Source organism: Phoca vitulina, unplaced genomic scaffold (genome assembly GCF_004348235.1).
Source record: "Phoca vitulina isolate PV1807 unplaced genomic scaffold, GSC_HSeal_1.0 scaffold33, whole genome shotgun sequence".
Taxonomy (NCBI): Eukaryota; Metazoa; Chordata; class Mammalia; order Carnivora; family Phocidae; genus Phoca; species Phoca vitulina.
In genome coordinates, this window is record NW_022589736.1 from 2,221,875 (window position 1) to 2,247,479 (window position 25,605).

Genomic DNA, 25,605 nt, shown 5'->3' on the forward strand with positions numbered 1-25,605 from the left:
CGTCTGCAGTGGCAAAAAAGGCCAAACTTACCTTGTCTCTCATTTCTCAAGTCCAGAGTTGTTGTTGTTTTAAGATTTCATTTACTTATTTGAGAGAGAGAGACAGATGGAGAGCGTGTGTGAGAGAGCACGGGGGGATGGGGCAGAGGGAGAAGCAGGCTCCCTGTTGGAAGTGCAACGTGGAGCTCGATCCCAGGACCCCCGGATCATGACCTGAGCTGAAGGCAGACGCTTCACCGACTGAGCTCCCCAGGCGCCCCCAGTTTTATTTTCAATGTAACTGCTAAGCTATGGGCCTCAGCCCACAAGAAGCTGCCCTCCCTCCCAACACCGGGAACCAGCCCCATCCTGCCTCCCTTCAGCGTGCTATCTCAGATACACCTACGACTCCCTCATGGCTTGGGGAGAAAACTCTATCCGAGGAGAAACAGGTGCTGTGTCAGTTATGGATTTACGGCCTCCCACCTCCACACTCATCCTTCCTACTTGTTCTGTGGAAATGGATCCGGGCCCCTTTCCAATTCTTCCTTTGCAGTTTCTACCAGTAGAGGGTGCTGGAGGGCCCCCACGTGTCCACACGTCCTCGTGTGCTCAGCTACATCTGGTCCATCTCACCCCAGAGCCTGCCCCGCGGCTCCCCGTATACCGGCGGCGTCCTCGCAGCTCCACGGGCAGTTCTGCCACAGAGCGTCTCTGCTGAGGCCCCTCCTGGTGAGGCTTTCTGGCAGCCAGAGGGCAGACTTCCATCAAGTTCTAGAAGGTAGGTTCCCAACAAGTCCCGCCGGTGTGGCACCAGGGGGGGCATCTGCTGCCCATGGCCGCAGCCAGGCACCGGGCAGCAGGTGGGCCCTCAGGGCCAGGTGGGCTGGCTGCCCCTCAAAGCTGCTGTTCTGGCGAGCCTCCGTCACTCTCAGCAGCCAGCGCCTCATCACTCAGTCCCCAGTTACGGTTACTCAGTCTTTATTAAACCCTCCTTGTTCACACTACTGTCCTGGCAGGACCCCGACTGACACCCCAGACTTCATCCTAATAGCAGGGGGACTCGGGACACAGTGACCTCGCAGGGACCGCACCGCCAGTCCAGTTTTGAGGTTTATAATTGGAAAATAGACCTTCTTACTCTTGATTTCTTAATATTCTTGTTAATTTCTACATAATGAATTTTTTCAGAGAGGCTCCCAGGTAACTGGAAAACAGGATCACTGTAGGCATGTTCTGAGGTTCACTGGGTAGAAAATATATTTGACAAGGCGCCTGGGTGGCTCACTCGGTAAAGCGTCTGCCTTCGGCTCAGGTCACGATCTCAGGGTCCTGGGATCAAGCCCCGCATCGGGCTCCCTGCTCAGCGGGGAGCCTGCTTCTCCCTCTTCATCTCCCCCCTGCTTGTGCTTGCTGTCTCTCTCAAATAAATAAATAAAATCTTTAAAAAAGAAAAAATATAGGGGCGCCTGGGTGGCTCAGTCGTTAAGCGTCTGCCTTCGGCTCAGGTCATGATCCCAGGGTGCTGGGATCGAGCCCCGCATCGGGCTCCCTGCTCCGTGGGAAGCCTGCTTCTCCCTCTTCCATTCCCCCTGCTTGTGTTCCCTCTCTCGCTGTGTCTCTCTCTGTCAAATAAATAAATAAAATCTTTAAAAAAAAAATAAAAAAGAAAAAATATATTTGACATCAAACCTTCCAGACACAGTTCGGACTGAATCACGTTTTACCATCCACAAACCAAAACCAAATATATTTATTTTGTGGCAATTCCATGGAAACCAACAAGCAAGATTTATATCTCCTTAACCTCAGTGTTTGGGAGAAATTTCCCAACAGTTGTGTTGTGATTACAGTAACGATTTTAATGGCATATGAACCCACCTCGATAGGGTCTTCCTCAGGGAATGGCTGAGACTGGACACAAGGCCCCATGAACTTGCCATCTACACTTAGCCGCGTCCCAGGCTCCCCTCAAAAGGCCCGGCAGAGGGGGTGCCTGGGTGGCTCAGTTGGTTAAGCGACTGCCTTCGGCTCAGGTCGTGATCCCAGGGTCCTGGGATCGATCCCCACACTGGGCTCCCTGCTCAGCGGGAAGCCTGCTTCTCCCCCTCCCTCTGTGATCTCTCTCGCTTTCACTCTCAAATAAATAAATAAAATCTTAAAAAAAAATGACTTAAAAAAAAAAGGCCCGGCAGAGGCAACTATGGCCGTCCTGTGGCAGGTTCTCAGCACAGAAAAGATCACTCCAGAAATGAGAGATGAGATACATGTCTTTGTGCTAACTCTCAAATACAGACATGGCATTCCTGTACTCGAACCCACTTAAGCAGGACAGCAGATCTCCATATGGGAAGCATAGGAGACCCCTCCCCAGCCAGGTGGCGGGACCTTCCTGGAGCACTGAACACCCAGCTAAACACACACTATGTAAAATAAAAGACTGGTTTTCCCTGCAATAGACCCAGCAGGTCTTTGAAGTCACTAAATGCCACATTTCCCCCAAGTCTCCCCGGAAGGCTAGGTTCTTGTCAGTACTACCGGGACCTCCCCGCAGACTCCCCTTTGAAGCTGCCAACTGGCCACAAAGAAGCCTCCCCACTCGACTGGGTATTTGCTGGAGTCTAGCCTGTGTTGTGGGTGTTGCACAGAACATAAGGAAAGGGGCTAAAGACATTAAACGTGCTGCACTGGAATGAGAGGTAGGTCAGCAGGTACAGCAGGGTTGTCAGCCACAGGGACCCACCAGGCGACTATGGCCGCCCTGTGGCAGGTTCTCAGCACAGAAAAGATGTTCCATGTAAGGACAGGTCTTCCATGTAAAGACAGGCTGATACGGGACTCGATCCTATGACTCCAGGATCATGACCTGAGCCGAAGGCAGTCGCTTAACCAACTGAGCCACCCAGGCGCCCTCAAATCAGTTTTTAAAGACCAAATGTTACTTTAAAATTTCACAAAGCCCTTTCGTGTGACTCTCAGTTAAAGAAATCTTTTAGTAAGATTGAGACAGTATCTGTTTCTTTCACACGCCGGACTTCCTCATGCAGGACACACAGCATGTGAAGGTAGTTCCCTCCCGTGGGGTCAGAAGCAGTGGCTCGGACTAAGGCATGCACACACAGCAAGGGGGCAGAGTGCACCAAACACAGGCTCAGCACATGCGGGGAGGGGTTGGGGTTGGGGGCAGAGGAAGGGTCCCGCTGCCTGCACACTCGCCTTTCAGCTGCAGTTCGGCCCGGCCCAGGCCCACCAGCCGGCACTGCGGTTAACTAGACCCTCCCTCCCGCTTAACAAAGAGTAAGGCCAGGCACTACTCAGTTACCTATTCTTTTCAAGATCATTCAGGCGAGCAGAAAGATCCTCGAGGCGGTTGATTTGTTTGTGGCACTGGCTACAGTAAAACTCAAAAGCCTCATCAGTGAGGATGCTGTGCAGCTTTGCGGCAAGCGGGTCGGTGCTAGAGAGACGAGAAGTGTCAGTTCAGGAGACAGTGAGGGCCCCCCAGGTTATCTGTGACTCCGTGGAGGGTCTGGACAGAAGCATGTTGTCGGGTACCAGGCTAGGGAAGATTCTGGCTCTTCCCTTTAGACCGCTGGGAGCCCACCTCCCTCAACGTCACCTCTAGGACTGGTGACACACACCAGCTCGAGCAGCAGGGGACTTGGCCACACACCTGCTCTTCCTGGTCAGGTGCTCAGAGAAACAGATGTGGCCCATGGGCTTTATTGTAAAACAAAAACCCTTCGTTAACAAGTAAATGGCTGGACACACTGCTTTCTCCTTTGTCAAAAACACATCAGTGTGAGAGCAAAGCACAGGTGGAGTTTCTTCCTGTACTGTAGCTACTTTAAGAACTGCTCTAAAGTCCACCAGCCTCAAAAACGGTGCGTGCATGAGGAATCACCGATAATTTTGTCATTTTTAAGACCTTCCTTAAAAACTCCGGATTCTATTTGCCTCCCTGTGATCTAATCTCAATGGACTTTCGGGGCACTGGCGGGGCACCTACTGCAGGAAGAGGAAAGCCATGGCCCTGCGGCAGCGTTAACACCTGCCGGCTTTTGGAAGCCCGTTTGGAAGTTCCATGTAAAGACAGGCTGATGGGAAATGTCAGTGGTGTGGTAGTGCAGAAGTTACACGTGAGACAGAAAACAGTGAGAAGACCACGTGAGCGGCACAGACTAAGCAGACAAGAAAGATTACCAAGCTGGACAGACACATGTTTAGCAGCGCCCAGTCCTCCGCCTCTGCGTCAGCACCACCACGGATGTGCGTGTGGAGCGGAGAGCGGCTAAAAGCACGCACACGCGTCACTCATGCCAATTCCCAGACTTGCCACAGAGGCCCTCTCCCAGGCTGGGGGGTCCTCTGGGCCAGGGCAACAGTCTGGGCAAAGGAAGGGGCTCGCAGATGTGGGTTCAGAGATACTCGGCTTCTGCTGTCAGCAAAGAGAGAGGGTTTCAAGAACTGGCCACAAAGGGGAGAGGCAACTGACGTGGACCGGGTGCTGAGCCAGGCAAGAGCCTCACCTAGAGAGGCAGGCATGCCCTCAGATGGGCCAGTCACCAGCCACAGGCCCCTTGTGTGGACACAAGTGAGGCCCTAAGTGGAAGGCAAGGGGGGAGGATCCAGCTCCATGAGGGAAGGTCTCACCCTTCAGGCCTAGCACTTCAGCTTAGTCAGCCAGAACTTCCCAGACAATTTGGGGACGTCTGATAATTATAAGGAAACGAATCCAAAGAATCATTTGCGATGTTAAAGCCTCCCACAGAGGCTGATCAAAGGGTACAAACTCGCAGCTACAAGAGAAATAAGGTCCGAGGATTGAATGTAAAACATGGTAACTACACTGTATTACATAACTGAAATTACTCAGAGTAGAACTTACATGTTCTCTCCCTCCCCCTGTCCTCACACACATTTACACACACAAATGGGTACACACATGTGCACACATGCACACACACACACCCGCAGTGCAGGGCTGCGTTACCTGGGGGTAGGGAAAGCAGGGTCTCTGCAGCCGTGCTCCCCATTGCAGAGGGTCTCCAGGGACAGCTCGGCCTCACTGCCCTCGCCATAGTCCTCAAAATGCTCCTCGCCACCTATCACCGTGACGACGGACTGGCTGTGCAGGTGGGATCTGCAAAGGCAAAACACAAGTGACACACTATGACTTGTGGCCCCAGAACCGCAGGTGTGACGGTACCTTCCAGCAGAACGCGCCACCAGCCACGTGTCTTGAGTTAAAATGTTCCAGCAGCCGTGTTAGAAAGAAGTAAATGAACAGGTTGATTTTAATAATATATTTTAACTTATTCCAACATACCCAAAATATCATTTCTTATATTCCTTATTTTGTTTTTTTGTTTTTTTTTTTTAAGATTTTATTTATTTATTTGACAGAGAGAGAGAGAAGCATGAGCATGGGGAAGAGCTAGAGGGAGAAATGGACTCCCCATTGAGCAGGGATCCCGATGCAGGACTCAATCCCAGGACACTGGGATCATGACCTGAGCTGAAGGCAGATGCTCAACCGACTACGCCACCCAGGCGCCCTTATATTCTTTATTTTGTAACAAGTCTTTGAAATCTCGGGTTCGTTGTACACTTCCAGCACATCCCAATTTGCTCAGCAGCCCCACACATCATGCATTCAGCCGCAGACACAGGCCCATGTCTCCAGCAAATGCACCCCATGCCTCTTCATACAGCCACTGGCCAGTGTGGGTGCAGACTTTTGCTGTGATGTAAAATTCAGAATAGCAGAGTCCAACCAGGCAAAGTAAAGGGCTTGCTAGCACCTGTCCTCCTCCTGAGAGGGAGATCACTCCTCCATACCGACCTTCCAGAGCACAGGGTCAAGGGGCCAGGCTAGATGCTTGGGCATGCCTGGAGATGGCAGAGGCTAAGCCAATGTCAGGGGACCCAGGACTTCACCAAGGGCAACAGAAAACAGCTGTGATGTCATCAGCTCCTCCACCACGGCTGGATTAAGCTCTTCACCACTAATCCACACAAGAATCTGAGAGCTGCCCCTTTCAGAAAAGGAAAGGGAGCCTCAGAGAGCCAAGTGACTGCCCCGCAGGCAGAGTCAGGGATGGAAATGGGTCTCTGTGCAAGTACCCCAGACCAACACGGCTGCTCAACACTCAGACCAAGTTCCAATTTCCCACCCACAAATGCACACACACCCACGGAGCAGTCCTGAAGCCACTAAGGACAAATCCCATGGTCCTACACGCACCCGCTTTCAGAAACAATGAAGCCTGAGTGAATTGAAATGGGGATGATCGCCGTACTTCTTACCATCTTCTGAAGCATATCCGTAAATATGGTTACACATAAATAAACGAGGGCGCCTGGGTGGCTCAGTGGGTTGAGCGTCCAACTCGATCTCAGCTCAGGTCTTGATCTCGGGGTCGTGAGATCGAGCCCACGTCAGGCTCTGTGCTGAGCGTGAAGGCTGCTTGAGATTCTCTCCCTCTGTCTCTCCCCTCCCCACTCCCTCTCTAAAAAAAAATTTAAACGAAAATAAACAAATAAATAAATACAAATAAATGGAGCAAAATACTGTGTTCAAAGACTGGAAGACCTGATTTACTGTGAAGATGTTGATTCTCCCCAAATTAAGCTGTACCAGTACAACTCTAACCACAATCCCTGTAGAGTTCTTTGTCCAGAAACCAACAAGCTGATTCAAAAACTCATAGGGAAAGGCAAAGGGCCAAAGGCACCAACACAGCCTGGAGGACTGACATACAGACAGTACAATCTACAACACGCTGGAGTACAAGGACTGTGTGGTACTGATCGAGAATGGACAAACAGACAGACTGCACAGTCCAGACCCAGCCCCACCCACACTCAGCCACCTCACAGGACCAAGGTGACACCAGACAGTGAAGGAAGGAGGAATCTATTCAAAACTGAGGCTGAGTCGACTGGATACTCATTTGGGAAATGATCCCAACCTCACACCCCACACAAAAAATCAGTTATGGAGAGATTACAGATCTGAATATAAAGGTGAAAAAATAAAGCTTTTAAAAGAAAACAGAAGTAAACATCATAGTCATGTGAAGTAAGCAAAGATTTCTAAAACAATACAGAGGGGGCGCCTGGGTGGCTCAGTCAGTTAATCGTCCGCCTTCGGTTTGGGTCATGATCTGGGGGGTCCTAGGATCGAGCCCCACATCGGGCTCCCTGCTCTGTGGGGAGCTTGCTTCTCCCTCGCCCACTCCCCCTACTTGTGTTCCCTCTCTCGCTGTGTCTCTCTCTGTCAAATAAATAAATAAAATCTTAAAAAAAAAATAAAAGAAAACGACAGCCCAACAGATCAGGAGACGCCAAATCACACCCATGGCCTGTTTCTGTAAGGTCGAATTGGGATACAGCCATGAACCGTAACCACACTGCACTTCACCAGCAAAGCCTGAGTAGTAGCCACTGAGACCATATGGCCTGCAAGCCAAAAAGTATTTATTATCTGGTCTTTTGCAGAAAGTCTGCAGACCCCTGCAATAAACAAACGGGTAAAAGACTTGAATAGGCACTTCACAAAAAAGATCTCCAAACGGGCAATAAACGCAAGAAAAAGTGCTCATCTGGGAAATGCAAGGAAGAACCATCCCACACCAACACTGCAGAAGCCCACAGGCGGCGGGCAGGCAAGCACCTACGAGAAGCCCGGTCTGCACCCGGCCCACAGCCCAACAAGCATGCTGCAGACGCAGCCCTGTCCCAGCCCTAGAGACAAACAGGCCAGCGAGACACATGGTGTTTGCAGCAGCTTTGTTCATATAGCCAAAGCTGTCAGCGACCCTGATGGCCACCAGCAATGAATTAAAAAGCTACAGCACACTCACACAACAGGGTAAAACAAACGATGGACAACTATGCACAAAAATTCGGATGAACCTCAATAGCCACAACGTTAAGCGAAAGCAGCCAGGTGTACAAAGGCCACGATGCCATGTGGTCGCTCTGGCTGAGGCACAAGCTGTCATTACAGGCTAGGGCGCCGGCGAGGCTGCGGCCTGGCCGCACTCACATACCACTACCCGATGCTTCAGTTAAAGCGGAAGAAACAAAAACTCTGCAACAGCCAAACGAGCAATGAAATCAAATAAAACCAGTGGCACGAAATAAAACCAAACCACTTCCAAGGCTGCGAAGCACGATGGCTTCCCACCCAGCGCAGGGCAAAGTGCAAGCTCGCATCCCAGGTCCGCACCTATCGGACCTTCTGCCTCCCTCCACTGGTCTTCAAACACATGGGGACACCTGGAGGAGGGGCAGGGGGCACGGGGCACGGGGCACAGGAACAGAAGATCTGGGTAGGGGTGCGGTAAACACAAGCAGGTTCTAAGATCCTGCTGGGAGATGGGGCCTGAATATGGTGTCCTGCCCTGGTTTCTACGAACTTCAGTGAGAAACCAGGATCAAGTTTCTCTCTACAGCCAAGGAAGTTATGCCACGTGTACAACCAGGGTTATTTGTTGCCAGCAGGAGGAGCATCTCCTCGCAAGGCGGTCAGCTGTGGCTGACGGACGGCTCAGGACAGCGGGCGTGGGCTCACAGCAGGACTCCAGGCCACGCTGGAGGGTCCACATTCTTCCCAGGTCCCACAAGGATTCCGCACCACTCTCGGACACCAACCCCTCCACAAACCCCATCTGCCCACAGGACACAGCCACTCGGTGTCTTAGGAACAATACCCAGGGTACAGACCTGCCCGGGAGGAGCAGCAGAGCGCCCTGGCCGGGATCCTCCATGGCGTCCAGGCACTCGGAGGGCACAGCTGAGCCACCGGCGCTGTCCGCATCCCCTTCGGTCTGCAGCTCAGGGTGCACCAGGGTGCTCGTGTCCTCGTCGGTGAAGGTCTCACACTCACTGTAGGTGCTCTCAGACCCCATGTATGCGCTGTCTGTCACCTCGTTGGCCTAGGAGAGAGTGCCAGGGGTCAGTCCCATACCCTAAAATGACCACGTGTCCGTAAACCCCGATGCCCCACACAGTGCCCTACTGCAGGCATTGAAGAGACCACGTGGAGAGACAGCCTCAGGCAGGGTCCCAACCGCACCTCTAAGCAGAAACATTAGCTTAACAAAACAATCCATTATCTTTAAAAATGGAAACACATGTTCCAAAGCAGAAAAACTATAGACAATTCTGAAAGTTAGTTACGTGAGTGTACCTAAAACAGACAGAAGGCATCCCAGCACCATAGGATAAATCCCAGTGTGGCCACCCATGCTGTGGCTACCAGCATGGGAATTACTTCTATCCAAAGAATAGTATAAGAACATGCTAATTCGGGGCGCCTGGGTGGCTCAGTTGTTAAGCGTCTGCTTTCGGCTCAGGTCATGATCCCAGGGTCCTGGGATCAAGCCCCGCATCGGGCTCCCTGCTCCGCGGGAGGCCTGCTTCTCCCTCTCCCACTCCCCCTGCTTGTGTTCCCTCTCTCGCTGTGTCTCTCTCTGTCAAATAAATAAATAAAATCTTAAAAAAAAAAACAACATGCTAATTAAAAAGTCACCATCAATATCCGTTATGTATGTTCAGGCTACTGCTTTGAAGTTCAATTACGTGGTCTAACCTCAAAATACTAACTCATCGATTATTGACCAATCCATTACAGTCACTGGTTAAAGGTCTACTTTCCACAAAACCTATCTTTGTTTTCACTTTTCTGGACCCAGCGCCCAGCACATGGCCGAGCATGCAGCACAGTGCAAACGACGTAAACCCAAAGATTCATTCAACAGGCCATTTTCAATTTATCATCTCAGCTTTAATTACAATGCAATTGCATTGATTAGGGTAAGTAGCCAACATTTCATGCTCAAAAGAATCCGAGGTTAACAACTTGAGAACAAGTAATATTCCAGAAAAGTAGTTGGAAAAGGTGCACTCTGTCCTGTCATTCTGATGTCACCAGAGGACAGTGTGCTCAGAAGTGCTATGGTAACAAAAAGTCACTGGTCCTCCACTAACTCTGAGGGCCTCTCATGGCCGCACCCCCACGGCGCCTCGCACCATCGAAGACGCACGAAGGGCCCAGGCCAAGCAGGAGGGATCCTAGTGCGCCAATGACAGGCCAGGGTCCATCCTCCACCCACCATCCACCAGCCCAGTGACCCCACAATGGGGTCCCAACCACTCCAAACCCTGTCGCCTCATCTGCAAAACTGAGATTAAGAGACCACACAGGCAGGTACGGAAAGAAACCTGGAAGACTGTGGGGTCACAGTCCCAGCTGTGTGTGCAGCCAGAATAAAGTGGAAGGACAGGAGACGCAGTGCATTACCTATGCTTCCAAGGGTTTTCCCTTGGAAGCATAGGTAATGCACTGCGTCTCCTGTCCTTCCACTTGGAGGGTGGGCGTCTCCTGTCCTTCCACTTGGATCTAAGGCAACTGAGGAACCCCTAAAAAACCCGCCCTTCAAATTATGAAGCCAAGAAATCACTTTCAGAGGCTCATCATCACTTAGCAGGTATCACTTCCTGCCGGGCTCAGGGCTGGCCCTGTGCTCGAGCTGTGGGCACCATGGGCAGAGACGGACGGTGAGGTAGGCAGGCATCCGAAGGTCAGGGGCTGGGCCCGCGGAGGAAGCACAACAGAGCAGGCACAAAATCCACAGCTGGTTCCTGATGTCTGCTGAGGGGTGGCTGCGGGTTTGCTGCCCAGACGGCACTGCACACTCACACAGGGGTGCTGTCCGAGAGTCACCCAAGGACAGGAGGAAGACTGCGCCACCCCGCCACTCCTTGTCTGCAAGGAAGTCCCATGCAGCCCTCCCTTCCTCAACCGCTCAGTCCTCAGACCCAGGAAGCAGGCGAGTCCCACACACCCCAAACCTCACCTAGCAGGCCCATCGAGGGCCCCGAAGACACTGACTGGGGACCCTGATGATTTCCTATAGGGAACAGAACTGAACTCTTGAGGTCAGCTTTTTAAAGAGCCAACTAACACCTCTGAAATAGCACAATGCTCCCCCCTGGCCGGCAGGGACCCCAGGCCCCTGACAGACAACTTAGCGTGTGCAAGGGCAGGCCAACTCAGCATGGAGCTGTGCCTTTTTTCCCAGGAAGGGAAGGAGGTCCAGGCACTCGGGCCTGCTTATTTCACCTGCGAGGAGCTCACAAGACTCGTGCAGCTGAGGCCAGGGCTGCAGTCCAAACCCTCCTTGGAGCTTGGACAGGACAGTTCAGGGTGGAAGTCACCCTCCGCTGACACAGAAACCGTGAGACAGACGCCGCACAACACCAACTGCCGCAGGTCGGGCACACACACTCCGTTCTAGGCAACTCCCGCACCTTCATCTCCTCACCCCTCCCACATGGAAGGAGAGTCACACACACGAGCACTGCTTCCCACGCCGCTAAAGGCTCTTCGAGGTCGCACTTGCACCTTGTTTGCCTCAAATTATAAAGAAACAGTACCCTGGAGGTCCCGTCCCCACACCGCTACTCCGACCACTCAGACACCTGGTGGGGGTGCCAAGCAGTGAGCAGCCTGAGGGGATCAGGAGCTGCTCACCCCCAGGATCTGCCCTGAGTAAGTGTCAGGAAGCCAGGCAGTTTTCCAGAGCAGTTGGCTAAACATCTGCCTTCCATGAGAGGCAAAGATCACCGCAGAGCACCTCCCCCGTAGCCTACACAAGACACAGGACCAGCTCACATACCCGGCCCATCAGCTTCTATTTGCCACCACACAGGACCCAACTTTGCCCAGAAGCCCACAAATCTATGCTATCGTCTTTCAAAATACTTACAAGTTGCAGACGTTAAGATGAACTCATTGGAAAATCAAAGTGCATCTGGAAAACTCTGCCACATGTTACTATTACCTTCACCGGTGAACAAAGGACCTGCTGATGGACACGGACACCGGTGTGGCCAACGCTGCCCGGTATCCTCACTGCCCAGGTCATGGTCCCTCTGAGGGACACCAACTGCTCCCCTCACCCTCGGGCGCGAGCCCGGACAGCCTCAACGGGCCTCACCCGGCTCCATACACCGGCTCTTGGGGATGCCCTCCCCACAGTATCGCAAACACTGGGGATTGCTGTCTAGACCAGGCGTAGCTTCTTGCAACTAACCTCGCGGCCTTCTATTTGCTAGTTTGCTGAGGTTTCAGCAAAACCTGTGTGCTCACCTGAAGGTACATCACACCTTGGAAAAAGTTTAACCTGCTCCCAGACATGCTCCATTAATCCTCCTGCTATGCTGACCAGGGAAGGGGGGCAAAGTTCAGGAAATGTCCCTGTTGGGTTTTTAACAGACCGCAAAACAGTGGCTTTTTTTCTTGATTTTCAAACCTCTGTTGTAACAGTTTGCACAAAAGACACAGTCTCCATCATTTTATTAAGGCAGCTCTGTCCTCTAGAGGCCTCGGTGAGAGAAGGAGGGAGGAAAAGAGGAGGCACAGCGGGACAATTCTTATCATTTCTGTTTGTGTCTGTTCTCTGTGACCCTCCCATTGCCCTTCCAGAAACCCTGACAGATGAGCTCACCCCTGCACGCTGCAGGGGCCTTGGGCACTCCACCCTCCCCCTCTGCATTCCAATGAATGTGACAAATCTTACTTAGTCCTCACCCCGTCCCCCTCTTCTCAGAAAGGCCACATCAGTAACTCTCCCAGAAGGTGTCTCAAGCAAGGAGCCAACAGGAAGCAGAGGAGAACCCAGGAGCAGTCCAGTAGTGAACTGCCCCACACTATTGTGTGTCCGGCCAGGAAGTCAGCACAAGGCTTATTTATCGCTGAAGATCGCCAGCAGAGGGTCTCCAAATGGGATATCTGGGTGTAATGCACATATTCTCCACTCATATTTTTATTGAACTTTGAGATTATAGGATGTGCAAGATTTTTTAAAAGAACATCTTTCTATAAGTTTCGCAGTACCTGGTTCCAATCCCCTGAAAGTTACATCTAAAGATCGTAAAAAGCATAAAAAGACATGGAAGAGCCTTAAATGCACATTACTAAGCAACAGAAGCCCGTCAGCAAAAGCCACACATTGGATTCCAACTCTGTGACATTCTGGAAAAGCCAAACTATGCAGATAGCAGAAGATCAGCTGCTGCCAGGTGCTAGCGGGGAAAGCGGGATGAATCCAGGGAGCTGAGGGTGCTGAAGGCAATGAAACTCCTCTGTGTGATACTACATGGTGAACACATAACTTTGTACATTTGTTAAAACCCACAGAATGCATGGGGTGCCTGGGTGGCTCAGTTGGTGAAGTGTCTGCCTTCGGCTCAGGTCATGATCCCAGGGTTCTGGGATCAAGTCCCGCATCGGGCTCCCTGCTCAGCGGGGAGTCTACTTCTCCCTCTCCCTCTGCCTCTCTCCACCCCACCCCACCCCACTCGTGGTCTCTCTCTCTCTCTCAAATAAATAAATAAAATCTTCAAAAAAAAATTTCTAATCAAAAAAACCCCCACAGAATGCATTAACACCAAGAGAGACCCCTAATGTAAACTATGGACTTTTGTTAACAACAATACATCAATACTGGATCATCAAGTATAACAAATGTACCACACTAATTAATACAAGACATTCATGATGGAGAAAACTGTGACTATGTGTGTCAGGGGGATGGGGGGCGGGGAGGGGGGAAGAATGGGAACTCTCTGTACTATCTGCTCCATTTTCTGAAAAGCTAAAACTGCTCAAATATAAAGTATTAATTATTTTTCAAAAGTAACAACAAAAAACGTAAAAAGAAATGTTTCCTCCTTTCTGGGGGAAAGAAAAAATCAGAAGCATCCCTTTTGCATTCTTTGAAACATCGGTTCCCACTGTGCCTTCTGAAGGTGACATGAGCAAGGTGGGAGCCAGAACCCCCAAGGGCACACACAGGCGGCAAGACCAGCACAGAGGATAGGAGGGGGCCAGAGTCAGATAGGACCCCCTGCCCACTCTGCCCAGGGTTCAGGAAGCAGCCCCAGCCTCAGAGGCTCCCACACTTTTGGGCCAAACGAGCTCTTTAAGTACAAAAGGTGTTGATGCCTTTCACTACCCTGAGTAACAAACTCCCTGTGTTAGTGTCCTAGGCTGCCAAACTACCACAAACTGGGTGGCTGAAACAACAGAAACGGATTCTCTTGGTTCTGGAGGTGTCAGCAAGGTTGAACTCTTCCTAAGGCTCCAGAGGAGGCTCCTGGTGGCCCCAGGCAGCCCCGGGCACGTGGCTCCGTCCCTCCAGCCTCCGTGGCTCCTGTGTGTCTCCTCCTCCTAAGAACACCTGTCATTGGATTCAGGGCCCAGCCTACTACCCAGCAGGATCTCATCTCAAAACCCTCAACTTAATTACATCTGCAAAGACCCTTTCTCCAAATAAGGTCACGTTCACAGGTTCCGAGTGATCATATCTTTCGGGAGACTACCATTCAACCCACTATACCCACCTCCACATAAAGTGTGAGAAATTGATATAACGCCCTAGTAGAAACCTGAGCAAGGGACGGAGTGGAAGATGCTAATGCAGATGCTCAGGTCTGGCTCTGCTGGAAGGTGATATAAAGGTCTGAGGCTCACTGCACAAGTGTCTGCATAAGTGTCGCGACCCCCCAGATGCTCCAAACAAGGAAAGAAGGACTCCCGGGATCTAAGGTGCATTCCTGGAAAATCCGAGGTGTGTCAAAGTACACCTTGTGCAAAGGGAGCCGGCCCTGCTCCGGTGAGGTAAGCAGCCTCTCCCCACCACAGGGTCTGGCAGTTCATGTGACAGGTGACACATCAGAGTCCTGCACGCCTGCAGCCCCTCACCCAGCCACACAGGCCTGCAGCCAGCACGTGCCCCAGTTGGCACCTGGCCTCCAACGCCCAGACAGGCCCTGGCACCCCCAGGTCACATACACACAGAACAAACACACCAATCCTGCTAAACAGGATGCAAGGCAGGGTGGTCCCTGCCCCTGGGGGGCTCAGACCCGGCTGGTACTTCAGGACAAAGCTGTGAGTGCTGAATCCTCCCCAGTGGCCCAGAGGCCTGTGCCATCAGAAGTGACAGTCAGAAAGTGAACCCACGTTATCTGAGGGCTGACCAATGCCTAAAGCAGCCCCTCGGAGCCGGGACACAAGACCCCAGAGAAAGTAGTGAACTCCTGTGGACTTTGGGAAGCTGCCTCGTGCAACCACCATTTTACCAAGGCGCCAAGGCTCACGGCCACCGCATCACAGCCCAGCACTGTTCCCTGCACCCCTCGCTGGGCAACAGCTCTTTGGGTGCTCCGGAGTTTCTGATGTATATTTTTAATAAGCAAATTTCCACGTCCAGCCACCTGGGCTATCCCGGCACCTGCCCACCTCTCCACTGGTGGGACACAGTTGTGCGGCCCGTCTTGTGGCTGTGCTCACAGACCTCCTCCCTGCCATGCAGAGAACAAAACACCCGCACTTATAGGTGACACCAGGTAACCACAGCAACCGTCAGGGCAGGTGGCAAAGGAGCATGAGGTGTTAGAAGTCCCTAAACCCAGAAAATGATCTGAAATTTGGTAAAGCGAGAACTTCACAGCACATCCCCCGCTCTGGCTTTGCTTGGCAGCCTGGCAGAAGGTGACAGCAACACCACTGGAGAGCCCTAGCAGCCCAGCCCATCCCTCTGCTGACAACAGGCCCCAAGAGGCCGTGCCATGGCCTCCGGTGAGCAGCAGCACAGCACACAGCTGCTGACCTCCTGCCCGAGCCACGAGCCCCCAGAGCTCCCAGCCGAGTGCGCAGGCCTGCAGGGTGGGCCTGGCCCTGCCCTCCACGGCACTTCCTGCACCACTAGCCCGGGCACCACTACGTGGAGCAGGACTCAGAAAGCATAAAGGAAGACATGTCACGTCAAACTCCCTCTCATCCCCTCAGTGAGAACCACTTGCCTCAAAGGTAACGAAGTCGTCGAACTCATCAGGGCAGGCAGGCGGCTCCTCGTCCTGGGCAGGTGCGACCCCGCACAGCTGGCCATCGGACTCTGCAGGAGAGAAGACCCGTGCTCAGCAGGGAACCCAGAGCATCCCCAGAGCCCAGGGGACAAGGCGCCACAGTGGTAAATGCGAGCAGGGCCTCCGGACAGCCCAGGAGAAGCCCGGGGGAGAAAGCAGCATGGCTCACACAGGAAAGCAGGTCCCCCCTCCAGAGGTGGCATGGAGGCCGAATGATAAAATGTTTGTTTCTTTAAAAACCCTGATGGCATTGGGGCGCCTGGGGGACACAGTTGGTTAAGTGTCTGACTCTCAGTTTCAGCTCAAGTCATGATCCCAGGGTCCTGGGATCAAGTCCTACATCAGGCTCCCTGCTCAGCGGGAAGTCTGCTGGAGATTCTCTTCTCCCTTTACCCCTCCCCACTCCAACTCTCTCTAAAATAAATAAATAAAACCATTTAATTAATTAATTAAACCCCCAACAGCATCGTAAAGAGAAGGAGCAAGACCTCAAGCCTGTTACACTGTTCGTGGGCTTTAAAAAGTATTAGGTATCAGACTTAAATTTTTTAAGACTTTGGGTGTGTTTGGGGAGGTGTAAGTACGATGAAACAGACCAAAACAGCACCTCATCCTGGGTGCTGGGCTCACTGGCAGTTTTTATTTCCTTTGTTTTTGCTTAACTTTATCTTCTGCAATAAATGTTTTATTTCATAATACGGAAAATTTTAAAGAAAACGCTATCCCTTCACAACGGGCAGACCGTAAGTCTGACGTCAGCAAGAGAGACGTCACTTCTCCAACACACTCAGTTCTCAACAGCAGCAGGCCCTTCTCCTGCAGGAGGCGCTGCTTCCACGGTCTCCTGAGCACTGTTCGGGCGCAAGACATTCCAGGGAGCAAGTGAGCGATGGAAGACGCCTGTGTTTCCTTAAGTTGTGTCACCTCCACATAAGAAGAAACATTTATGTGCTCCTCGTCCCAGCTCCTGGAAATTTCCTGAGTGTCGGGGCTGAGAGGAGCATCTGCTGTGGTTCATAACAAGCCCCTTTCAGCCTCACCGGGGTTCACACCACCCAGGTGACTCTTGGAGCTCAGGGGCTAGCGGCCAGGGGACCTTACATGTGATTAGAAGGCTGGACACCAAGCCCATCACCAACGACCAATGGATCCTTCCAAAAAAACCCAAAACGAAGGGGTTCCGAGAGCTTCCAGGTAGTGAACACATCAACATGCCAGGAAGGTGGTGCATCCCAAACTCCACGGGGACGGAAGCCCCTGCATTCCAGACGCTTCCAGACCTCACCCTATATACCTCATCTGGCTGTTCATTTGTAACCTTTTAAATAAACTGCTAATGGTAAGTAAAGTGTCTCCCTGGGTTCTATGAGCCATTAGAGCAAATTATCAAACCTGAGAAGGGGTACTGGGGACCCTGGGTTCACTGCCAGGTCAGACAGAAGTGTGGGTGGCCTAGGCACCTGAAGTGGGGTCTTCGTGAACTCCGGACAGCTGGTGTCGGAGCAAATTAAATTGTAGGACACCCAGCTGGTGTCCCCAGAGAGCTGGAGAACCACTTGGTGATGAAAACCCACACACTGGGTGTCAGTGTTGTGAGCAGAAAACAGATCATAGGAATTACTTATTTAAAATATGTCAGTTACTTACTCAATATATGTCACATAATCTAACATAATATCAGTCCCTTATTTTACTTTTTTTAAAGTAAGCTCCACGCCCAGTGTGGGGCTCAAACTCACAACCCCAAGATCAAGAGTCGCATGCTCCTGACTGAGCCAGCAGAGGATGTTCCTCTTGTCCCCCAGCCAGGTTCTGAAGTCACCACGAGAGCCGGGAGAATGGGTCCTGAAGGACCTTCAACACAAAGCAGCGGCAGGACACATGGCTATTCCGTCCTATTTCTAAAGGACTCTCAACTCACACAGAATCATAATGCTTTCTTTCGGCAACTGTGTGAATTCAAGTATCTATGCATTCAGCAACTGTAAGATGCCTATGCCAACTCAAAACTACTTTGCAGTAGTGATTAAAGCTCTTATGCCAAAAACCCCTATGTGGCTTTTAAGAACCATAGGCACTTGGGGCGCCTGGATGGCTCAGTCGGTTGAGCGTCTGCCTTCAGCTTAGGTCATGATCTCAGGGTCCTGGGATGGAGTCCCACATGGGGAGGCCCGCTCAGTGGGGAACCTGCTTCTCCCTCTCTCTCTGCTCCTCCCCCTGCTTGTGCTCGCTCTCGCTCTCAAATAAATAAAATCTTAAAAAAAAAAAAGAACCATAGGTACTTGTGTTGTTTTGTATTGTCTTCCCCAGGAGTATGGCTAAATATCCGAATGGGACAGACTGTAGCAGGTGAGAAGGAGCCTGCGAGCACGCAGGTGGACCCAGCATGTGCTGGAGTCCCTGTGCTGGAGGTCTGGGTCTCTGGTGCAGGTGAGGGGGCCAGGGTTGCTGTGGACTCACGTTTTTGGTTTCTGGGGCAAGGGTGTGGCGGGGGACCGATTACCCCAGTACAGTTAGAGATTGCACATTTATTTTGTAAAAAGCTAGACTGTCTTTGGCCTATTTTCCCCTCTCAGATGGTAATAGTCTTCCTCTCCCTTCAAAACCCTGAAACACAGAATTCAAAGGTCTCAAAACGCAGCTGACCATTTTAGATGCGGCGGACATGTGCTCAGCCACGAGGGGTGGACAATGGTCAAGAGGGTCTTGTCCCACAACGTGGACAAGGGGATGTGAACATAGCTGGTGCTTTCATATTCCTGATGGGAACGAAATATGATTCTCCTGTTAGTTTTCTCTCTATGAACTAAAACAATTTTCAGGGAAGTGGACATTTTTAATGTGCATTTATCTTATTCTTCCAGAGTGTGGGGGTGGGCCAGCACGATGGCCTATTTGTAGCAATCCTCCCCCCACCCCAACTCATTCTATTCCTGAAATAAGGCCTGTGGTGTGACAGTGAAAATCTCCCTGCACTTTGCTGCCAACTGGGTCAACACACCAAGTCCCTTGCTGGGTCGCTCCTGGGTGCAGAATAAGCCTGCCAGCCAAAGCAGGCTGCCCGCACGCCAGAGGAGCACCTGAAGTGGGCACCGGTGGGAAGCTGCTGGCTCTGGCAATTGTGCTCCATCCTCCCAAATGCTATCAAACAACAAATTTCAAAATCAGCTTTGACTTGCTTTTATTATAGTTTTATTTTCACTCTCCTTTCCTAACCAAAGTTAAATAATGAGATCAAACTACAGAAAAAAGAAAAACAAAGCCTGAATCCCTGAGCCCACCTGGCAGGACGTCCAATGCACACAGGTGGGGTGTCCCCACCAGCATGGCCTCCCCCGAGTCCACATGGGCGATGGCCACCTGGAGGCCCAGCCCCTCATGCCCACTCCAGGACATGGTCCTGGTAAGTTGGCACTGAGCCAAGGGGCCACTCACCACCCACCCTGCAGAGACATCCATGTCTTCCCTCTTTGCCCATAGCCTGGCCATACCCCTAATACCCTCACCTCTGCCTTCTAACCCCAGATGCCCAATCTGGACACAGTGGCCTCCCTGCAGCCCCCAGACATGCCAGGGTGCCACACCCAGGCGCCCCCACCCCTGCTCACCCTCCTCCCAAGCTCTTGTCCCCTCCTGTAGCAGCCCTGCCTCATTGTCTGTGGGCTGTCCTGAGGGCAGGGGATGTGCTGTGTCCCCGGAGCCCGGAGCAGTCTGGCTGCACAGTGTCTGGGCCCACAGTCCTCATGGGTCTCAGCTGTGCCCTCGGATGCAGCCCTCATCCAGTCTGCCTGCTTCAAGCTCTCATCACGGCAGCCACCCTCAGCCCAGACACTGGACAGAGCCCCTGGTCATGCAGCCCAGCAGCAGACTGTCCCTCAGGGTCCAGGGCCTCCCACCTCACTTCAGGAGCAGGAGTCTGCCCCCCACAGGCTAAATTCCAGGGAGGGGGGACAACACCTGCAATGCATCACATTGACACCAAACCTCACCCTCCAGGGACACTTCTATTCCAGAATGTTCTCACCACAGAAAAAACACAACACTTCCATCTTGTCTTTCTGTCCAGAAAATAGATGAGTGAGAGAACAAAACACTAAAATAACAACAACCACCCCAGAGAAATATACACTAAACAAATAAGAGACCAGAAACCGAAAAAAAAAAAAAAGAGAGAGAGAGAGAGAGAGATAGAGAATATAATCAGACAGGTGAGCAGAACAGACCAATACACTAGATCCTGGGTGTATTTTGGTCTGTTTGTTAGAAGAAACTAGATCCCAAAATTGTAAAGAAAGAAAAACTTCATATATATATATATAATTAAATACAATGAAAAGATAAAATCTAACTGTAAAAATGGAAATTAAAAAAGACTTAAAGAGTTGATAAAATAAGAAATTAGTTGAAAAGGAAAAAAAAAATTAAAATGGAAAGATTAAAGAATCATGAGGAAAGCCCCGAGTTCTCTATACTATTTTCCCCAGCCCTGGAGTTGTGCAATTCTGTGTGTTCTCTGGAAGTTCCTGCTGGTCTTCTGGACCAGCTGCACTGATGCTCGGCTCAGTTGTTTTCGCGGAACTGTACTGCCCTTGCCAGGGGGCTGGGCTCACTATTTCCTGGAGCGTCCATGCTAACTCTGGGACTGGCTGGGGGATTTTTTATTTTAATTAAATCAAAGTGGAACGATAATCCAAAAGAATGTGAAAATCCTGAGACTCAAACAACTCCTGTGGGGCTCCTTGGGGTATGTGGGCTGGGCCGAGGCAGGACTTTCACCAAGGTCTCCTGACTTGCAGGCTCAGAGTAGCGGGGGCTGCTCCCAGATTCAGAAGGAAGTACAGGTGCAGCACTGGACAAACAGAATGCAGAGGGCCAGGGGCCATGGAGGATGGGAAGGGACCAGGTAGAGCTGGCCAGGTGAGCCAGGGGTGGGGTCTACAGGGGAGAGCAGGCTGGAGCAAGCTATGGATGGAGACAGAGAGCCCTGGCCAGCTCCTCTCAGGCAGAGCCCAGGACCCCTCCCAGGGCCTGGCCTCAAGCTCCCCTCTACCAACCCCTGCGGCAGACGAAAGGGGGAATGGCCCACACGAAGGCAAGGAGGAGGGAGGAGGGGTGGTGGGTACTGACAAAGATACTGTCTCAGTGAGTCAGGGTGAGATCAGGCCTCAAGGAGACAGGCCATTCTCAAGACGGCCACTTCTGTCAGCAGACTGATATCCATATGCTCCTGAAGTCACTCAACTTCAAGACACATGCAACCCACAAGACAGCCACGTGGGGCCATAGCCAGCAGCCCCTCCCTCTCCATAGAGAAAGAAGCTGCCTCAGCAGAGATAGCTCCTCTCCCCTGCCAGGCATCAGAGGCCGGAGGGTTTCCTTACAGCAGTGGGTCACACGTTTTCCAGAAGCACCTGCTGACTCCCAGGTCACGACCCCCCAGGAACTCCTACAGCTGATCTGGCTTCAGTGTGCATTAACTCTGCTTATCAGAACAGACCAGCCCCAGCCTGGCAACAGGACTGTGCACTTTGGCTGAGAGAGGGCCTCAGAGCCACATGGACGGCACCAGCCGTCTGGCTGGCCACTGCCCTGGGCTCTTTCCTGCCCACACCCACAGGACCAACTCCCACTGCTGCTCCCAGCCATGACCCTTCAGAGGAGTCTGGACTCCCCAACACCCTGAACCCGAGGAAGCCCAGTCTCGCCCCTCCAGCTCCGTGGTTTTAGGCCTGGAGACACACAGATGGTGCTGTCCTGCCGGTAAGGCCGTGTGGCAAGCTTCCGGCCTGAGAGGCAGGCCAGTGCGCTGTGGCCAGCAGCTCACGCGTTCTGGGTTTCTGTGGTCACCCAGGGAAATGGGTTCCTGTCTGTGATGCGGGGTGGCCACGGCCAACCGAGGGGCATGTGTCACCCCTCCCGTGGTGGACAGTAGACCAGTGCTGATAGCAGTCCTCACACCCTTAGCCTGTCATCCTCGTCCCTCTAAATAGTTCTCATGAGTTCCTGGATTCTAGAATTTTCTACGGACATCCTGGCATAGTACCTGAGGATTTCAGCATACGCTTCCCCACTTTCCCTCCCCTCAACCTTCCGAAATGGTTGTCTAACCTTTGGTTACATAAATATTCCATGTGTTTCATTATTATGACTCCATAGCACTCACTACCAGCCAAGCGGTATTGTAGAAGCACATTTTCCCTGTGTTTCAGCTGCTTGTTTTCCTGGCAACAGTAACTGCCAGGTGTCTTAGGCTTGGCCTCTATGCATCTGTCGCCTTCCTAGCCCTAAGCTGTCAGGCAGAGCCGCGAAGGTTTCTCTGATGACCCCCCAGTCCTGGGGCCTTCCGGGTTCCATCACCATCAACTCCGAAGCCTACACTCGGCCAGTCAGTTACGTGAGCACGAAGGTGAATTAAAGCTATCTACAACTAACGATGCCACCACCTTTGTGGGAGGCGCGGCTGCTCCAAGGTGGAGATCAGACAGACACACGTGGTACGGCTTGAGGCGTGCACGTGCACCTTGGTTAGAGAGTAAGCACCGCACCATCAAGCTCGCACACCACATGTGTAAGACCTGGCTGCGTGGCAGACCACAAAACAAACTCAACCAATGTCAAAGAATGAACACAGAGATCCCATTCTTTACCACACACAAGTAGGTGTGAGATTAATGACAAGATTTTAAAAGACAGAAGTTAAAAGAACTTTTAAATAACTGATGAGTCAGAAATCACACTGGATTTTAAAACTAAGAGAAAAAAGCAAATACCGTGAGTTTCCCACAGGTTAACTGACAGAAGTTGTTGGAGAACAAAGCCATCCCAAGGGTCCTGGACACCGCTGCAGTGGCCCAGGGAGGTCCTGAGGAGCATGGCTGGGGGCTCGTGAATGTGCTCTGTTCAGGAAGCCACCAAAGGCACTGGAGGTTGAGTAAAGGGCAAAATTTGTATGAAGCCACCACCAAAATCTTTGTGCAAAAGTGTGAAGGCTTAAACAACTTCGTGTTTAACTGCATCCCTAACCTCGGAAAATCACACAAGGGTTACCTCATACTGGTTACACGGATACAGACACGGGCATGTGACGCTAAGTCACCCAAGGGCTCTCTTCCTCACCCCCAAGCCCACCTGGCATTTCTCACATCGCCCATCCCCTGCCAGTACCACCTCCCAGAGGGCCTGCTGCTCCACCCACTCTCCATGTCTCCCCACCAGGCCCCATCTGCCCGGGAAGTGGTGCCACCCTCACAGCAGCCCCAGGGCCTGCAGCCTCTCCATCCTCAAGCTCAGTCATGCTCATCACACAGGCCTCAGAGCAGCTCCACCATTTGGACCAGACCTCACTCCAGCCCTCCTCAGAGAGGGCCCCTACCTGGAGCTGGCCTGCGTGGTCCTATGGCAGGGCCCCACCCACCACACTGACGTATGCTCTGGACCCAAAGGCCCACAGGGTCCCTGGGCGATGGTGGTACTCATGTGTGTGTGGACTGACTGGGTGAAAGAGCAAAAGGTAAATACAGGTCACGATACACAGAGCGCATCTCAGAGCCACCCAGCCTCAGTGTTTTAGGAAACCCAGCCCCTCTGCGACACTGTTGGGCAATAGAGTGGACAGACAGGGAACAGACAAGACAGTAACTCTACCAACAACTGCTGATAAGACTTCAGGTCCAAGGGCATCCTTTGACCTGGCCACTGCGGGTCCTGTCCAGGTCTACTCCTCCTCCTCCTTCTCTGACAAGTGCAGGAAAAAGGGAAGAGCCTGCATCCAGTGCCTTCCTGCCACCATCACCCCCAAAACACCTGGCTGAAGCTAGGTCATGAGAAAAAGAGGACTCTCCAGAGCTCCAGAATTCGAAGCGAAGGGGCAGCATATGGGTACTGTGAGAGTGTGTAAGAAACTAAACTTACACCCTCAAAACCAACCACCCCATCCTGTGTCCAGGCCCCAAAGGCATGAAAACATGTGTCCACACAAAGACATATACATAAATGGGGCACCTGGGTGGCTCAGTCGTTGAGCGTCTGCCTTTGGCTCAGGTCACGATCCCAGGGTCCTGGGATCGAACCTCGCGTTGGGCTCCCTGCTCAGTGGAGAGTCTGCTTCTCCCTCTCCCTCTGTCTGCCTCTCTGCCTACTTGTGCTCTCTATCTCTCTGTCAAATAAATAAATAAAGCCTTTAAAAAAAAAAAGACGTACATAAATGTCAGTAGGAGCTGTATTCATCCCAGCCCCAAATTGGAAACATGGTAGCCCAAAACCAAGTGTCCACCCCATAGGCAAGAGATCAACAAAATGTGGTACAAACATACAAAGGGACACTGCTCTGCAATCGAAAAGCAGACTTTGATCCATGCAACATGGATGAATCTCAGAAACACCATAAAGGGAGAAGCCACATGTGAGAGCACATGCTGATGATTCCCTTTGTGTGAACGAAGCCCACGACAGGCCCCGGGTGATGAAAATCAGCCAAGGTGGTGTAGCGAGGAGGGAGGGGCCGCCGATGGCCGTGAGGGAACTGTCTGTGGTGATGGTAACACGTGGCAGGGATTTCCATCACTAGGCATTAAGAACTGTCAGAGTTCAGAGTGACTTAAGATTTACTTAAGATTTGTGCACTTACCATAAGTAAGTTTTTATTCCAAGTAAGACCACAAACACTAACTCTCAGTAACAACTACAACACGTGTGGAAGCACTTAGGGTGAAGTGTACGGGAGTATATGATTTGAAACACAGCCCACTGGGAAAAAAAAAAAAAAAAGATGGCTTTGTTGGCCAGGCAGAGTATGGACGGATCCGCGACGATGTAAACGAAGCAGCCTGCGGCCTGCAGAACAACAACAAGTGTACATGTATGTGGGTGCTCGTGTGGAAGCCTTTCGATATTCTGGCATGTCCACGGAAAGGAGCAGTAACTTTCTAACATTATGGATAGGAGGCTGAGTTAGTCAGTTCTGGAAGATAGGGTGTGTGAGGGGCAAAGGACAGGGAGAGAGCACCCTGAAACCCAGGGTATTTTAGGGGCTTGGAGGAGAAGGGAAGACGTTAAGTCCAGCCAAAGGGGCATTCCTAAGGGTGGGTGAGGGCACAGCAAGGCGAGGGCTGGAGCAGAGGACGCGAGGAGAGGGAAACACACAGTGGGGGAGACTGACCTCCATTCCTGATCGCGGTGATCCCTCGATAGAAGTCCTCAAAACTGATCACACCAAGCCCGCCGGGGTCCAAGTATTTCGTTAAGTCCTTCACCTGAAATTGTCAAGAGAGAATATGTTATCTGGCCTTACAAAATCAGAGGAAGGGTATGCTCTGCACTCGACCCTTTCACCACATCCAGACGAGCAGCTTACTTGCAAGGTGTGGTGCTGAGAATAAGAGTCACCAACAGCACCAGCCAAAGACAGGAGGCCTCCCAGGAGAAAGCTGCCAACAGCACCCAGGACCATCAGTGATGGAAATAAGATCCTGCTCTCAAAGGTCAACAGTCATGCTTCCCGACTGAGAAGATCAGAAGTGTTGAAGATTTAGGTATTATTCTAGCCCATATCTAGACTATTATTAACACAGCACAGACCACCCATCCATTCCAAGAGGCCTTGCAGGCTGTGCAGAATCCTTCGTAAAAATAACTTAGGCAAGTAGACCATGAATATCAAAAATCATAAAAAGTAAGATGATT

The 25,605-nt window shown here is 51.8% G+C and overlaps 1 protein-coding gene across 1 annotated transcript in view; it reads right to left on the reverse strand.

Annotated features, from left to right (window-relative positions):
* RAB11FIP3 (RAB11 family interacting protein 3) overlaps positions 1-25,605 on the reverse strand; it is an 80,033-nt gene that overhangs the window by 15,206 nt on the left and 39,222 nt on the right. Inside the window, exons 2-5 of the mRNA XM_032425592.1 lie at positions 25,082-25,175; positions 15,862-15,953; positions 8,713-8,924; positions 4,973-5,122 (exon numbers count right to left, since the gene is read on the reverse strand). Coding sequence (XP_032281483.1) covers positions 4,973-5,122; positions 8,713-8,924; positions 15,862-15,953; positions 25,082-25,175 — 548 coding nt within the window. The remainder of the gene's footprint in view (positions 1-4,972; positions 5,123-8,712; positions 8,925-15,861; positions 15,954-25,081; positions 25,176-25,605) is intronic.